The sequence below is a fragment of the Anguilla rostrata genome, chromosome 6 (genome assembly GCF_018555375.3).
Source record: "Anguilla rostrata isolate EN2019 chromosome 6, ASM1855537v3, whole genome shotgun sequence".
Classification (NCBI taxonomy): Eukaryota; Metazoa; Chordata; class Actinopteri; order Anguilliformes; family Anguillidae; genus Anguilla; species Anguilla rostrata.
The window spans coordinates 7,947,937-7,964,252 of NC_057938.1; the positions used below are offsets into that span (position 1 = coordinate 7,947,937).

Sequence of the window (16,316 nt, forward strand, 5' to 3'; positions counted from 1 at the left end):
TATTCAAGTGCATCTTTGGCCGCTGCAAACCGCTTAGCGGAAATACAAATTGCCCGTAAATGTCTCCTTATAGACATTAAATGCTGTATCGCCTGGCTGCTTACCCTCAATGGGTGCTGACTGCGGCATAAATTAAAATGATGAAACGAGAACATAGCTTCTATTTTCACGAGGCACTAACCGCGCAGGGCTGGCTGAAAAAGAACTTCCCAGCCATCAATGTAGAATTCGAAGTCGATTTGGGCAACAAAATATAATTACATGAATACAATTAGGCCTAGTTCAAGGACGTTATATCGAAATGAAGATAGATAGGCCAATACCTACGTGTTGTACGTAACTCTGGCACTTTATTTTAATATATATAAAACAGCACACATTAAATCTACGATCTGCTGTAGGTTACAAGTACAACAAGCACTAAACTGAACAGAAAGCGACAATGGGCGTTTCTTAGAGTGTCATAGGAAGAGGCGGCCCTTAGTGTGGATTGGATATGATTTTAAATATCCTTGCATTTATTGGCTAAGCGTTTGTCTCGTTTTCATTGGCTGTTATACACACGCCGGCATTTTTGAAAGCTGCATTTTACTAGCGCAAGCAGCTGGTTCTGCACAGGTAAGACGTATTTGTGTTTAGGTAACAACATACAAATGTTAAAAAGTTTGGTAGAGTTGATTTCTGTTGCGATAGCAAGTTAGTGCCATACGGCTATTTCATGATATTACCAAAAATTGACTAAATCAGAAGCATTGTAGGTTTGCATTTTGATGTGACTTCTGATGAATGGAGGCTTGATTCTTTATTGTTGCAATGGTAAACGTGTAGTCCGCTAATAGTACTCAGGATGAGGTTGGCATTAGCAAGGGGATTGCCCAACGAGTTGTATCGGATATTAAGTTGATTTCGGTGCTAGTAACTATTTATAAAATGCATGTCTTGTTATCGATAACTTATTAGTTAATTGTCTTGTCTCGTAAGGTTGTCAGCTTGCCTGTGTGTTTGACTCAATGAAAAGTATGATTACATGATATGTTGGCAAACAATCGTAAATGGCACCTTAAATAAAAGCCAAAAAAGAAGCGATTGTTAGTTGGCTATGTTTATAATTTTCTCGAATATGATCAGCTAGAAATGGTTTGCTGACTGGTTCTGTTGTCAACTTAACAGCCGCACTGCCACAGAAGTCTTGATTCCCGTGATCTCTCCTCGCGATGTTCCACGGGGAAGATTCTGCTGAATTTCAGTGCTGTGCCACAGTGGAACGTTTGAACGGATCTGGCCAAGCCATCAAACGCCAAGTAATTCGGCGTGCGTCAGTGACACTGGGACGAAATGAATTTCAGGAGATTGCTCTACGGGTACACGACGGCAAAGTGCCACAAACTTTCACTCTCCGTGAATTCCAGCTATTCACTCGTTTTTGTAGGGACGGCAAAAGCACTATCAAACTGCTCCCAGAAAACATACAAGTGCTGCTCTCTGACTGTCCACCAGACCGTTTAAGCATCTTCCTTAAGACATTAAGTATTAAGCACCAAGCCTGGCAGACGAGCAAGCCCGTGGGGGATCGAATCAAGCTCCGTGCTGGACTTCCTCGCAGTTTCGAATCAATAAGCCCCCTGCAACAGAAAGACGTGCAGAAAGCCAATGAGCTGAGAAGCAAAGTGAACGCACAACCGCCCGCAAAAGGCCTGACGAACCGAGCGGGGAATAAACCGCTTGGGCAGCAGGTGAAGAGGTCAAGACCGGAGTCTACTGAGTGCAGTCCGGTATGTTCACCATTCTTACAGTTAGTCACTGGATAACATGTCTCTGCAGAGAGGATTGAGCCAAAACATGAACTGTATCATTGCAATAACAGAAAAACTGGATAAACGACAATGCTAACAATGTGCATACATGAGTGTGTGCATAAGCTCTATGGGTCCTCTTGCATCTCTTCTAGGTGAAATCACTGCACCCTGCCAAGAAACCAACTTTGTCATTGCCTGTGGGGAGGAAGCTGTCCAAAGAGCAAGCTGTTGTTCTGAATGCCGTTTTAAGTGGGAAGAATGTCTTCTTTACTGGCAGTGCAGGTAATGCTCAGAGCGCATTTGTTTCGTGCTGGTATTCTTCTATAAACTGCCTGACAGTCTGAATGCCTGACTGATGCCTTGGTGTCCACAGAAACAACCCCCTGATGTGAGGAGTATGAGTTTTACCCTTATTAGAAATTGTCACAGGTTGTGTTTGAATACACTGCATGGTCTTCTGTTGTGTTCCAGCGTTTCAAGGCTGGTCCAGTCAGGTGTGAATCATGAGAGATTTGTCTTACTTAGGTACGGGGAAATCTTTCTTGCTGAAGAGGATTGTGGGATCTCTGCCCCCCAAAAGCACATATGCCACAGCCAGCACAGGTGTGGCAGCCTGCCACATTGGAGGAACTACTTTGCACAACTTTGCAGGTAAGGATGTTTGGAGGGGAAAGGAAATCGCTGATCAACTCAACACGTGTATGGAATGTCAATGTACGTAGTGTCAATGGTGTGTAAAATTTGAAATGTGAAGTTGTGCGTTTCCCTGCTTCTGAGCTTTGAGATCCTCCACAGAGACTGCTTTAATGGTTGGATCTGTACTATGTCGTCAAAATGCATCGGGTGGCATGCAGATACATTTGCCCTATTCAGCTTCTTGGAAAGCACACTTTGCTTGCAGAAAAGGAAATGCTTTTATTTTATTTTTTAAAATATCCATTCACCTCCATCAGGGATTGGATCAGGCTCTGCTTCTCTAGAGCAGTGTCTGGAACTGGCCCAGCGGCCTGGGGTCCTCCAGCACTGGACAAGCTGCCGACACCTCATCATCGACGAGATCTCTATGGTGGAGGCCCAGTTCTTTGATAAGCTCGAGACCATTGCCAGGTAGTCCTCCCTCCTCCACTGTACAAGAAAAGAAAGGTATTCCCACTGTGTGTTCTGAACTGGTATCATTAAAACAACCTTGCTCTTTATTGTTCCAGGTCCATTAAGAGGTCTACTGAACCATTTGGAGGCATCCAGCTAATTGTATGTGGTGACTTCCTCCAACTGCCCCCAGTCACTAAGGGGAAGGACAGACCTGACTTTTGCTTCCAGGTGAGTGTGAATACAGGATAAGTAATCAATAACGGAATACATTCCATAGGATTACATAGAAGCCAGCAAAAAATTATCAATACTAATGGTGGTTAACACGGCTTGTCATCACATGCACTTAGTCAATATTGTTTTTGGTTCATAGCATAAGGATTTCATTCAAATGGGTTCCTAAAACTGGATTAAATGATAATTTTAAGGTGCATGTCATTCTTGACTAGGGGGGAAAAAAGTCCAAAGGTTCAGCATTATCATGATCAGTGCTACCGAGTTTCATAAGGAAAGTGAAGAGGAAGAAGTGGGAGGGGAACTCACTGCCGTGTGGCATTTCCTGCCCTCTCCACTTCAGGCGAGAAGCTGGCGGAAGTGCATTCACCTGAACCTGGAGCTGATGGATGTGCGCCGGCAGACAGACCAGACCTTCATCTCCCTTCTGCAGGCCGTGAGGGTAGGCAGGTATGTATGCGGTATGGGCAGCCATGCTTCTGAGCATTGAGAAAATGACCCGATGCCCAATGAAGAAAGGCCTGGCTTGGATGCTTGTGGGCAGGTCATCTGGAACACTGGTTTGGTACACGATGGACATTTGTTTATCGATCACTCGGATGTGTCGCATGAGCCACCTAGACCAATCATGAGTGTTAGAATGAACACGTGATTTGTTTACGATATATGTTTTTTTTTTCTATCATCTTGATTTAATTAGTTTTTGGGGGGTGACGCATGTTTTTAACAAACTAACATGGATGCTGTAGCAAAGCTTCTATCATCAGTTGTACCTGTTCGATGTACTGAGCCAGGGTGCACTCACCTGGTGACATGTTATCTATAACCCTCAAACTGTCATCCCAAGAGTCACAGAAGAAGTCACCGCCAAGCTGCTGAGGAGCGCGTATCACAGCATTGAGAGGGACGGTATCCTAGCAACTAGACTCTGCACGCACAAAGACGATGTGGAATTGACGAATGAGAACAAGCTTCAGCAGCTGCCAGGTTTGGGGTCTTGTTTTTTCCCTGTTTCCCAGACCCATCCCCAGCAGTTCAGTCCTGTACCCCAATTCTGGGGTGTTGATAGCTTGTGTGTCATTTCCTGAGTCACTGAGTGTTGGAAGGATTATTTGGCTTACTGTTAGCTGTCTTATGGAGCCCAATGGGCAGTGTCCACAGAATGAGTTTAAAAATGAGTTGCTTTTTGACACCCCATTAGCCTGTGGCAAATTTAAGAATGATACTTTGTTCATTAAAATTAGAATTGCACTTTTTACATTTTATTTTTCTCACTAAATGCTTTTTTGATTGGTTTTTGATTACTTCGCTTTCTTCTAAAATGAAAAGTTAGATGCACGCAGTGTCTTTGCTAACATAGTGACACTACAGTTGTCCTGCTCTGATTTATTTTGTTGTGTGTTTTCGGCGATGTTTTTAGGGACCGCACGGGTCTTCGAGGCTGTGGACAGCGACCCTGTGCTGGTCAAGGCCATTGACGCACTGAGTCCAGTGGGGCGGGTGCTGCAGCTGAAAGTGGGCGCCCAGGTGAGGTTCAAGGGGGACCTCCCTCACTTTCAATGCTTTGCCACGCTCAACGAGCGAGGGCTTTAACCAGGCACGCCCTTTCCCGACTAGGTGATGTTGACGAAGAATCTGAACGTGGAGCGAGGCCTGGTCAACGGTGCGAGGGGCGTGGTGGTCTCCTTCCAGCCCGGAAATAAAGGTACGGCCTTTGCTCGGTGGAGTTGCCTTTGGGAATTTGGCTATGTAATCTGGAGAGGATCTGATCCATTATGGCTGTGGAAAATTTTTTTTTTTTTTACATATTACTGCCAATGAGTGCTCTAGCGTAAAATGAGTAATGGAAGCCCAGACTTCAGCCGTGCTTCTCTAGGCCAGTTCCAAATCCAGAACGCGTAGCCATGGTTACCGTGACGGACAGATTGAGCTCTCTCTCTCTCTCTCTCTCTCTCTCAGGCCTGCCGTGCGTGCGGTTCCTGTGCGGCGTCACTGAGGTCATGAAGCCGGAGCGCTGCATGTTCAAGGTGGGGGGCCTGTACCTCAGCCGCCTGCAGCTGCCACTCAAACTGGCCTGGGCCATCTCCATCCACAAGAGCCAGGTGAGCCCTGCACCTCTGCATTCGCACACACAGTCTGAGGCACCATTTCTGAAACGAAAACAGGGCTTCGCTTCTGAATGATAAGCACGGTTCGCTAATAGAATGACCAAACCCTGCGCTATTTTTTTTTTTGGTGGACGTTGCGAGTAAATGTGTCCCCGTTGCAATGCACCGCTATCTGCACTACAGTTGCTCGTTCTCAACCATTCTCCCAAACTCACTTTTTTTTTTCTCAGTCTCTCCAAGTTCTTCAAATGACATCTGGAAGAATTGACAGTTTCCTTTTGAACGTACTGTGTGATGTACAAAAGAATGTAGCTGCTTGTACTTCTAGGGTGGGGGGGGAAAAAAAGGAGTTTTTGAAACTGACAGCTTCTAACAAAACCACTCTGCGTTCCCGAAAAGTCACAGAGGGTACTCTCTGTGCTCTGTAGCCTGTCTGTGGTGGGTTGGGCAAATGCGCTGGTATCTCGGAGTAATTGGGGTCATCGGCTTTTCAGCACAGGTGTTCTACACAAAGTGACCCGTGTGTGCAATGCTGCTACCCCGTAATTAAAGGAAACGGCAGAGCTGCTGGCCTCAAACCCGCATGCCCTGGCACTGCTATTGGCATTCTGACAGGACTGCAGTGCTGTTAATTCCTGTCCTGACCCCATTTACCAAGCAAGCTTTTTTTTCCAATAGTATTCAGATCGCAGTTTGTATTTCGATATCAGATACCGGATACAGACTTTGTTGACTGTAAGCATTAAGTAACTAAGTATTAACACCCAGTATTCTTAACATAAAAAAATATTAACTCAAGGATAACAAAAACTTATTTATTTCCATTTGTCGACGTATTATGGTATAGTTGCATGGGGTTTTTGCAAAACCATTTATCAATGTGTTACACTTCCATACTGAATAGGATATATATATATATATATATATATTTATGATTTTATGTGTGGAAAAACAAATGGACACGCATATTTTTTGCCTGAGAAAGACGATGTGTGTGTGCGCGCCTCTGTTGCAGGGCATGACCCTGGACTGTGTGGAGATCTCCCTGGCCCGGGTGTTTGAGTGCGGCCAGGCCTACGTGGCGCTGTCCCGGGCCCGGAACCTGGAGGGTCCGCAGGCTGGACTTCACCCAGTCGGTGCCGTGGACCACCGGAGTGCGCTCCAGCGGCTCACGAAGGTGCAGTGCATGCTCGACTCACGCAGGTCAGTGTCCAGGCTCACGGGGATGCTCATGCAGGTCAGTGCCCACGCTGGTCAGTGTCCACGCTCACAGCACTCACGCAGGTCAGTGCCCACGCTCACAGCACTCACGCAGGTCAGTGCCCACGCTCACAGCACTCACGCAGGTCAGTGCCCACGCTCACAGCACTCACGCAGGTCAGTGCCCACGCTCACAGCACTCACGCAGGTCAGTGCCCACGCCCACAGCACTCACGCAGGTCAGTGCCCACGCTCACAGCACTCATGCAGGTCAGTGCCCACACTCACTGCAGGGGCTGCGGGCCACCGACTGCAAACACGGTCGCGGCAAGGCGCTGAGGCGCGTCATCGAGGAAGCTCATCCCCCTCGGTGTTAGTGAGCAATGCACCCCTGAGATTTGATGGCTTTTTGTCATCGAGCTGTCTCGGTGTATTTGATGATTCACAGTTCAGATATCCTCTGTTATGGTGTTTGAAAGACAGGCTGTTGCCACCTCACCTGAAAAAGGTTTTTCTTGTGGCTGGAGCAGCTCCACGTGGAATTGGTCTCGCTCCAAAGGGGAGGGGCCCAACTCCAAATGTGCGGCCTTCGCTCTAACCCTAACCACAACCCTCCCCTTTGGAGCAAGGCCACTCCCATTTGGAGCTAGGCCCCTCCCATTTGGAGCTAGGCCCCTCCCATTTGGAGCAGCTCCCGGTGCCAGAAATGCATGCTCACCTTTTCCACGGCAGCTAGCCGTTGGAGGCGGGTGGAAGAGGGAGCCACTTCCTCACATCCTCCTGCCTGTTTGCGTTCCAGGCCTCCATGGATGAGTTTGTGGACCGAGAGAACAAGGGGAGCAGGCGTCTGTGAGAGGGCAGCTGCAGCCTCTGTTTGTGTGCACCGTGTGCATTTGTCTGCAGGATCTCCAATCCCCCCTGTGCATTGTATTTGAGGCATCACATTTGAGTTTACATTTGGTCCTAGTCTAGTGAAGCTGCATGAAGTTACCAAATTATCGCATCTTTCTCTACACATGGATATGCTGCATGAATGCAACCTCTTTAGTATTAATGATTATCATATGTAAACTGTTGAATGACAATTGACATTATATTTACTGCCGTGCTCTAAATTTCACATCCAAACTGTGTAAATATATAAGTCTCTATTTTTCTATGCTGGTTAAAATGGTTATAAAAACACCACCTTATTTATGACGTTGCGATGATTTGATTTTCAAATGTTTTTAATTTAATTTTTAATAAAAGTGGTTTTATCCAATTCTTGTGTGTTTTTTATTATTTTTTAAATGTATCATTCTTAGTTTTAAGGATATCTACTTTGTCTTCAAACTGAAATTCTTGTGCTAAATGCAAGGATAATATGTAGAAGTGACTGAAAAGCAGGTACGTGTCACAGGTCCAGCAAGTTCTTTGAAATCAGGCACACAGAGGACCCTGGTCTGGTCTTATGGCTTTTCTGGTCAGAAAATGAATTGCTGTTGTGATGGTAGGAAAGAATCCTTTCAAATTGAGATATAATTCCCTTGGGGTATTGATACTGGGCACAATAAAGAGAAAAGTGCTCTCTTGAGACCCAGACACCAGGCTTCTGAACAGCATACCTATACCCTTGTTAAGGATGAATGAAATATTAATCCTGTCTGCTCAAGGTTAACCATAGAAGTTGCTGGCTCAAAGCCATGACACGACTTGGCAATGAGTCAGTCAGACGCACTTCATCAGGGTTAACCTTTTCCTCATTTCTTTAATGGGCATACATCCCAGTCCCACAGCTGAGAAAGCCATTGCTTGTCTCTCTTTTGAGACCGTAAGCATGGGATTTTCAACTTCCAGGTCTGTGGATTTTGACAGCGTTGGGCTTCCAACTGATGTGATGTAATGGGCCATTGATATGAATTGTATGTCCTTGTTCTGCTTTCATCCAAGTAGCTTTGAAATGAGGCTCAGGTTTTGAAGTGCCCTGTACATGACATTTTGGGAGTATTCATAGAACCAATTATAAACCACACTTTAAAGCTACCAAATTTTTGCAGTTGTATGTTAACTCTTTACACTTCTACCAATGCTGTAGTTTATGTAAATTATTTTATGTTACATGTGAATTAGGAATGCAATCCTGCTTAAATAAAATTCTGGGCATATCACGAATGGAGGACAAATTGACCCACAAGTCCAAAACAGTTGCTCTGCTGCCACCCTGTGGATGTACAGTGAAACACACCCACAGTAGCTTATATTCCATAATGTTCGTGAGCAAGCGAACTTTCCAGTTCATTCTTCTGCTCAGCCACTGGCCTGTGACTATTTAACATTTCACAGACCACGCTGGTATCCCAACCAACTTAAACTCATCTGGCCTCTAACAATACAAGGCTAATTATGTTCTGCCACTGGAGCCTTTAGCCATAATCTGCTAAGGACATACCTGAGGCTGGAACTATTATTGTCTATGGGCTGGAACCTGTAACTGAAGGGCTGAGCCTGTACTTAAGATCCTTTATGAGCCATTTGAAACTGATACTGTCACACTGATTTTCATCACAACCAATCTCTTGATCAGTTAAAGTTCTTTCACATGTTTTCATTTAATTTCACGCAGTGCAGGTTTGCCTTATTGATTTAGTTTCAATGATGTGGAGTATGCACTTACACTAATTAGGATCCAGCTTGTTTTACCTGTCAGTCTATAATGTAATCAATCTAAGTGACCCCTTTCATTAGTTGATCTAATTGAAAATAAGTTATTTCTGACATACTGTGGCTAAATAGGGTAAACCATTCTTCAAGACATTAAGTGTGTAATTAAGACCAATTAACACTCATTACAATTCAGAGGCTGCAACCCAGGACCAAGTTTGAAAGCCCCTGAACTAATACACTTCCTCCAAAAAGAAAAAAAAATTATTTAAAGTCTTGTAAACACTCTAACACATCAAGGGTTACAAAAAACACAGTGCCTTCTTTACCAGCTGTCAATATATAGGCATAAATAAAAAGCTTGAACTACTAGGAGCATTGGAAGGACAAATACTGGGTTGCTTGATTAGTCACTGGGTAGGTAAATTGAATAATCACTCCATATAGGATCAGGCAGTCTTTCAAATGACAAAATGAATTTATGACATACAGGTGAAATATATTGTTGCTCCTTTCACAGGCACAGTGCAATTAACAGCTATAGAAATTAGAAGTGGTAAGAATGCTTGATTAATGCTTTAGGGCTGGAGAAGGATTAGTGAAAAGACAAAGGATCAAGCATTTAGTGCAATCAATTACATTCAGCTGGGTATAAAATGGCCCTACCGAGGCTCCATGGGTATTCCTGGATTTTTGGAAAAGCAGACATTGAGTCATCATGCAGGGAGAAAGGTTGGGTATTGGCTTTCTGATGCTTAGTTTGCTTGGCTGTTTATGTGATGCTCAATCTGTCTACAAGCCTTTAAATGTAGATTCCCAAGCCCAACCATCCTTTGGGAGACCCCTGCCTACCCAGGCTGCTGTCACAGCCCGACCACCCTTTGGGAGACCACTGCCTACCCAGTCTTCGATCCCAGTCCGACCACCCTTTGGCAGGCCTGTTGCTACCCAGTCTTCGGTCCCAGTCCGACCCACCTTTGGCAGGCCTGTTGCTACCCAGTCTCCGGTCCGAGTCCGACCCACCTTTGGCAGGCCTGTTGCTACCCAGTCTCCGGTCCCAGTCCGACCCACCTTCGGTAAACCGCCAGTTACCCAAGGTCCTGTCACACCCCGCCCAACAATTAAGGAACCTCCACAGCCCAAGCCAGACTCCGTAAAGGCCCATTGTGGAGAAACTTCAGTCCAGTTGGAGGTTGATGTGGACCTGTTTGGCATCGGCAATCTGATCCAGCCTTCTGATATCACCCTGGGAGGCTGTGATCCTATTGGACAGGATCATTCTTGGCTCCTGTTTGAGACCCAGCTGCATGCTTGCGGTAGCACACTGATGGTATGTACCTTCCTCAGAGCTGGAAATGGCTTTGTCAGGGAATTTTGTAACCACTGTTTCTTTTCAGATGACTGAGGATACTCTAGTGTATACATTCACCATCAGCTACCAACCCAAAGCAATTGGGGTTACTCCCATTATCAGGACCAATGATGCAGCTGTTGGTGTCCAGTGCCACTACATGAGGTTAGGAATGCTTCCATCTTGTGTCTTGGGGCCATGTAATGTGTCTTGTAAAACCAGCACCATTTGAAGTACAAGCCTCTTCCATAAAGGAGTTCTTGGTCCTGTTGCATTGACTAAGCCCTATGGCTCTACCTTAACTTGCTGTGATGCAACCACTGCCCTAAGTTCCATTTCACAACAGAACATGGTTGTGACTTTGCATGAGTAACTAGAGCATTAACTCTGTACTACCATAGGCTGCACAATGTGAGTAGCAATGTGCTGAAGCCAACATGGATTCCCTACTACTCTACCCTGTCTGCTGAAGATCTCCTTGTCTTTTCCCTGAGGCTCATGACCGGTAAGTTAAGCTATCTAAAGCTTGGTTGCAGTGCTCTTCATTGAACCTGACTGACCATTTTTTCCACACTAGATGACTGGCGGATGGAGAGGCAGTCCAATGTCTTCTTCCTGGGAGACCTCATCAACATTGAGGCCTCTGTGATCCAGGCTAATCATGTGCCCCTCCGTGTGTTTATGGACACCTGCGTGGCTACTTTGGCTCCCAACATGGATTCTGTCCCCAGATATGCATTTATTGACAACCAAGGGTGAGTAGACCGATGTGCTCTCCCACCCCCTCAACAGACTTCAACTACATGTGAACTAAACTTTATTTTCAGGTGTCTAATGGATTCCAAGCTGACAAGCTCCCGCTCCAAGTTCCAGTCCAGAATAAAGGATGACCTACTGCAAGTTCAGCTAGATGCCTTCCGGTTTGCTGCAGAGACCAGGAGCGAGGTGTGTAATGTTCTTAATTGCACCAATTTGATGTGTTTTGTAGTGACACTGACACTTCTTCTGATTCTTGGCAGATCTACATTTTCTGCCACCTGAGAGCCACTGCAGCTTTACCTGAGTCTGAGGGCAAGGCCTGCTCTTTCCTACCTTCAAAGCATGGGTTGGTAAACTACCATGTTTTGATTGGGTAAAATCATTCTGTGATCGACTAACCTGTCTTCCTTGCAGGTGGGTTAGTGCATCTGGAAATGATCAGGCATGTGGCTGCTGTGATAGTGGTTGCTCTGTGAGGAAGGGTAGGAGTCTGGAACCTGCAGGTGTGATTTCTTAACTGGTTTTTACTTTAACCTTTTTTTAAAAAGGCAGCAAGGTGACTTTCTTTCCTCCCCCCCCCCCCCCCAGCTGCACAGTACTCTAGCAATGCCTTCCTAGGACCCATCGTTGTCCAGAAGCCTACTAATGACATTATGCCTGAGTTGAGCACTCCGTTGAAGGCAGAAGACCACAGAGCAGCAGGTAATCCACTTTTTTGACTGGGTATCTACCTGCCAGGTTCTGGCAAGCTCATCATTGCTAAAGATTCTTTCTGCTCCCCAGGAGTTTCCCCTGAGGCTGTGGTTGTGGCAGGAGTGGTGGCTGCAGTGGGACTGGTCTGCACTGTTGTGCTGGTGACCGTGCTCCGAAGATCCAAGCCTACAGCTTTGTAATTGCATGGGTGGAATTTTGAATAAACATTGGAAACTTGAAACGTGACTTCTGTGATCAACTTGGTCTAGGTGTACCTGAAGTGTGAACTAACCCTATGCTGGGATTGGTTATTAAAATGGTAACCTGCTAGTATGGTAGGTAAATGCCATAGTGAGACTTGCATATACCTAGGTAATCCAGTTTCTAGGTAGTGGTGCAGAAGCTACACAGTTCATGTGTTAGGCTGATTTTAAAAGCCACCACAGACTGATCTGTAGTCTAAGTTTGTTCTTGGCATTCCATACATGTGGTTTGCACTTAACATGTCTCCTGAGTGGGGACTTTAAAAAATGGTGTACCAATCAAACTCCGAACTAGGGCCAGAGCTAAGGGGTGGGGTACATGTGTGAAGGGGGCCCTTTATCTTGGCACATTTCCTAGATATGTCCCTGTCCAGGACAGTGTCTGTGCCTACATGGCACTTTCTTTCCATAGACAATTGCATGTTGAGTATATCTAGACTCTAAATTGCCCCTAGGTGTGGGTGACCTGTTCAGGATGTATTCCTGCTTGTCCAAGGCATGCTTGAATAGGCTCTGGCACCCCCTGTGATCCTGCCCAGAAATAAGCAAGTGTAGATAATGGATGACATTTGGTAGTTGCATTTGTCTTTCTGACTTGACTAACTTGTCACCAATATATAGACTAGATGGTTGTATCATTTCTATCTCTGAAGTCATGTAGCTGTTACATTATATAAAGGTATAACTCATTTGCATCATGTATGAAAGGTGCAATAAAGTATTTTAATTGAAAATAATTCGCATTCAACCACTACGCGCATCGTACAAGTAGTGTACCTTGTAAGTTTCCTCCACTATCTTTGACTTTGAGGAAAAGGAAGTCACTTCCGGTGGAATCTCGTAGTTTCCTGCATGTGACCTAAAACGTCCTCCAGAAAAACTTCAGACCGTATCAGCCTCTCGGTTGTCCCCTCTCGTTTGTAGGAAAGCCTTAACTACCTCAGTGACGCAAGCCAGAGCTACAGAAATGGTTTTCGAAGATAAAATGATCACGAATGGAGAGCCTGACGACGAGGTATACTTAGGAAGTTCTTTTAAAGAAGAGTCCACTATCATAGCTTGTAAGCCATGATGCTAACTCGCTGACCGGTCAGGTTCAGGCCTGCAGTAGCTAGCTAAGTTAGCTATACCCTTTTGTACATACGGTCAGCGAACGTGCGACTAGGTTAACTCGCTGTCCTGTTGTCCTGCTATGCAGCCATGTAGCTTGCTAATTTTAATTATTTCCCAACTCTTACGTTAGTTGACTAGCAAGCCACCTAGTTGTGAATTTAAAGTCATTACTACCTAGTAACCATGTATATGCTAGTAGACTATGGTTTATTTGGAAATCTAGATAACTAGCCAGCAGCAAAATGAGATGTGAAAAAGTGGCTCACTGTTGACGAACTGGGCGTTAGTTCAGGGAAACTTCTTAAAATAAAGATTGAGCAGTTGTGTAACACAGACGACCATATCTTACACAGCATGGGCTAATATTCATAACCTAGCTCACTCTCGGCTAGCTAATTGGATATTGCTTGGCTAGCTAACTCGGTCAGAAACATGCAATAATTGTGATTTTCGTGATTCGAGGTCTGTGAGTAGATACAGTTGTTACACCAGAAATGATTCACCCTCTAACTTTTTAATAGCAGTTAGGATAAATTCACAAATACGTTACATTTGATACCGCTTATTGACATTTTACTAATCAGCTGCTATTGGTATTATTGTAGGAGGAAGAGGAGGGAGGGCCTGAGGAAGATGAAGGTGAGGGTGGTGGAGAGGAAGAGGGCGGTGAGGGTGGTGGAGAGGAGGAGGAAGGGGAGGGAGGTGGAGATGAGGACGAAGAGGATGAAGAAGAGGAAGAGGAGGAAGAAGATATGGTGGTACGTATTTTGAAGATCACTAAAACACGCCTTGGCTTGCAAATATGAAATGGTACACAATGGTGATTACCTTGTTTTGACATAGCCTGGGTCCATTTCATTAGGTTCATTGTCACATTAGCTAATCCTATTGTGTCGCAACTGTTTGAAATGCAGTAGTAATACATTTTAAATTGTAATCATTTTGAGTATTAGTTTGTTTATTTTAATGTACCCAAACTTGCCAAGAGACTAATTTCCCAAAATATTTGGTAGCAGCGTAGAGGGATTTGCCATTTTACTATACTTTTTGCAAGGGAAGTCGCTGTCAGAAAGATAATCTGCTAATTTAACTATGGTAAACTACTGTACTTTTACCTTTTAAAGAGTAAACCTAGAATACTGTTAATATAACTATCTTTTTGCAGCAAATATAATCTTTGTACCTGTCAACATTTTATGTATTACTAGTTTTCCTTACATTTTATACTGTAAATGGTGTCATCCATTCAGATATGTTTGTATGTTGGTATGTGTATATAGCATACAAACCCACTAACATTGCCTTATTTGGTGTCCAACACTGTATGTATGCTGTAGGACCCCTTAGATGCAATTCGGCAGAAATGCGAGCAGACGGAACACTGTGTGCATGTGCGGGAAAGACTGGAGGCGTGCGAGAGCAGGGTGAACTCGCGGTCGCGCACCGAGGAGGACTGCACAGAGGAGCTCTTCGACTTCCTGCACGCCCGGGACCACTGTGTGAGTAAGAGGGACCAAAATAAGGACTCTGGGTTGTGCCCTCTCCAGAACAACTGGAGAAGTACAAAGTGAACAAGGGATGAGGCAGCCAAATCAGCGAAGGCATGTAATCAAAAATATATCAACAAACATGGGCTTATATATTTTGCTGCCCCTGTTTTCAAATGAGAAGCTTCTGGTTTTATCGGGTATATCAGCAGAAGATGCACACAAATTAATTAGTTCAAGTTTAAAGATTATTTTAATACTATACTAATGGTCCAATGGAGAGGGAGAGCGGAACATCAAACGTGCTCCATGAACAAATGGGGGGGTGATATGGATGCATGCAACTGCTTGTTTGAAGGGATTAGGTCCCACTGTGCTTTTTCAGTGTCCTCCTTGCTTGTCTAACCCGAAAATCATCTCTGTCTGTATTGCCTTGATGGGTCATACTATGACAAATAACAGCAATAGTGATGGCGCAGTTACAGTATAACAATGGTAATGGTAATGTTTTTTCTCATTCTCCACAGGTGGCACACAGACTCTTCAACTCTGTGAAATGAAGGCTTACAATCACTTCCAGGGGTACCGTACAGCTGTGGAATATAAATACAAGAAATTGTTGTATCAACAAAAGATCATGTATTGTTTTCCCTTGACCGATTCTCAGGCATGCCTTCTTATCAAAGCGGGGCTAATATTTAATGTGTACTATTTTCAATAAATTCAAGTTCTTATTAAACCTCCTTTTGTGCTTCACGTTTGCCTTTTGCACATACATTTTTAGTGTCATTTCAGTGACTACATTTTGTTTTTTAGGAATTTTTCGAAAGCTAAAAACAGGAAAATTCTTGACTGGCCAAGTAATTCACCTGATGTGAAACCAATTGAACATGTATTTCATATGCAGAGAAGGAAACTTACGATGGCTGCTGTATAGGCCTGGCAGAGCATCACCAGAGAAGATACTAGGTGATGTCTGTGGGTCACAGACTTCATTGCACTTGCAAAGCAAATGTGACAATACTAAACATGACTATTTTCATTTACATAACATTACAGGGCTATGAACAAAAAGTGCTGTGCATGGTGAAACCAAATTGTAGAAAAATACACTTTAATAAAAGCTGAGAATCTGATCTGCTCTTTAAGCACATGTGAATGGTTTGATTACACATTTAGAATTGCAGAGTACAGAGCCAAATCAAGAAAACCTAAAAAAGTATTTGTCCCAAACATTATGGAGCCGGCTGTACACTGTAGTTTGTTGTCAGTCATTTGAATGGAACACAATATAGAGAAGTTCAAGTTTTCAGTTTTTGATAGTAAGTGATTCCGTTTTGGTGTGTTTTTTTAAATATTATAATATATAAATATAATGTTGTTATACATCAATATTTCCAGTGGCTATAAATATTATTTTGCAGGGTTAATTTACAATTACACACTTAATTATCCATATATTGTGCTCCGGTTTCGAATATCCAACATCAGACTGATTTTACTGCGGTTCATGAGATATAATAGTTGCAACTAAATATACATTTTCATTTAATTTTTAAAAGAATAATTAGAAATTA

The 16,316-nt window shown here is 44.1% G+C and overlaps 3 protein-coding genes across 3 annotated transcripts; all 3 read left to right on the plus strand.

The window, feature by feature from the left end:
• Nucleotides 1–613: 613 nt before the first annotated feature.
• pif1 (PIF1 5'-to-3' DNA helicase homolog (S. cerevisiae)) lies at nucleotides 614–6,383 on the plus strand (the record flags this gene model as incomplete). The annotated part of the gene is made up of 12 exons (XM_064341153.1): nucleotides 614–639; nucleotides 1,171–1,772; nucleotides 1,949–2,078; nucleotides 2,322–2,447; nucleotides 2,750–2,903; nucleotides 3,002–3,116; nucleotides 3,466–3,572; nucleotides 3,970–4,109; nucleotides 4,543–4,649; nucleotides 4,740–4,827; nucleotides 5,082–5,224; nucleotides 6,246–6,383. Coding segments are annotated over exons 2-12 (1,806 nt in total), but the record flags the coding sequence as incomplete, so codon positions are not given.
• A 3,365-nt stretch (nucleotides 6,384–9,748) lies between these two features.
• On the plus strand, nucleotides 9,749–12,117 carry LOC135256392 (zona pellucida sperm-binding protein 3-like). Its single transcript, XM_064338098.1, has 9 exons — nucleotides 9,749–10,403; nucleotides 10,471–10,589; nucleotides 10,826–10,929; nucleotides 11,002–11,179; nucleotides 11,252–11,369; nucleotides 11,444–11,529; nucleotides 11,598–11,686; nucleotides 11,772–11,885; nucleotides 11,967–12,117. The coding sequence occupies exons 1-9, from the start codon at nucleotides 9,792–9,794 to the stop codon at nucleotides 12,074–12,076; spliced, it is 1,530 nt and encodes a 509-aa protein (XP_064194168.1). The 5' UTR covers nucleotides 9,749–9,791; the 3' UTR covers nucleotides 12,077–12,117.
• An 862-nt stretch (nucleotides 12,118–12,979) lies between these two features.
• LOC135256393 (cytochrome b-c1 complex subunit 6, mitochondrial-like) lies at nucleotides 12,980–15,478 on the plus strand. The gene is made up of 4 exons (XM_064338099.1): nucleotides 12,980–13,154; nucleotides 13,858–14,010; nucleotides 14,590–14,751; nucleotides 15,267–15,478. The coding sequence occupies exons 1-4, from the start codon at nucleotides 13,107–13,109 to the stop codon at nucleotides 15,297–15,299; spliced, it is 396 nt and encodes a 131-aa protein (XP_064194169.1). The 5' UTR covers nucleotides 12,980–13,106; the 3' UTR covers nucleotides 15,300–15,478.
• The last annotated feature ends 838 nt before the right edge of the window (nucleotides 15,479–16,316 follow it).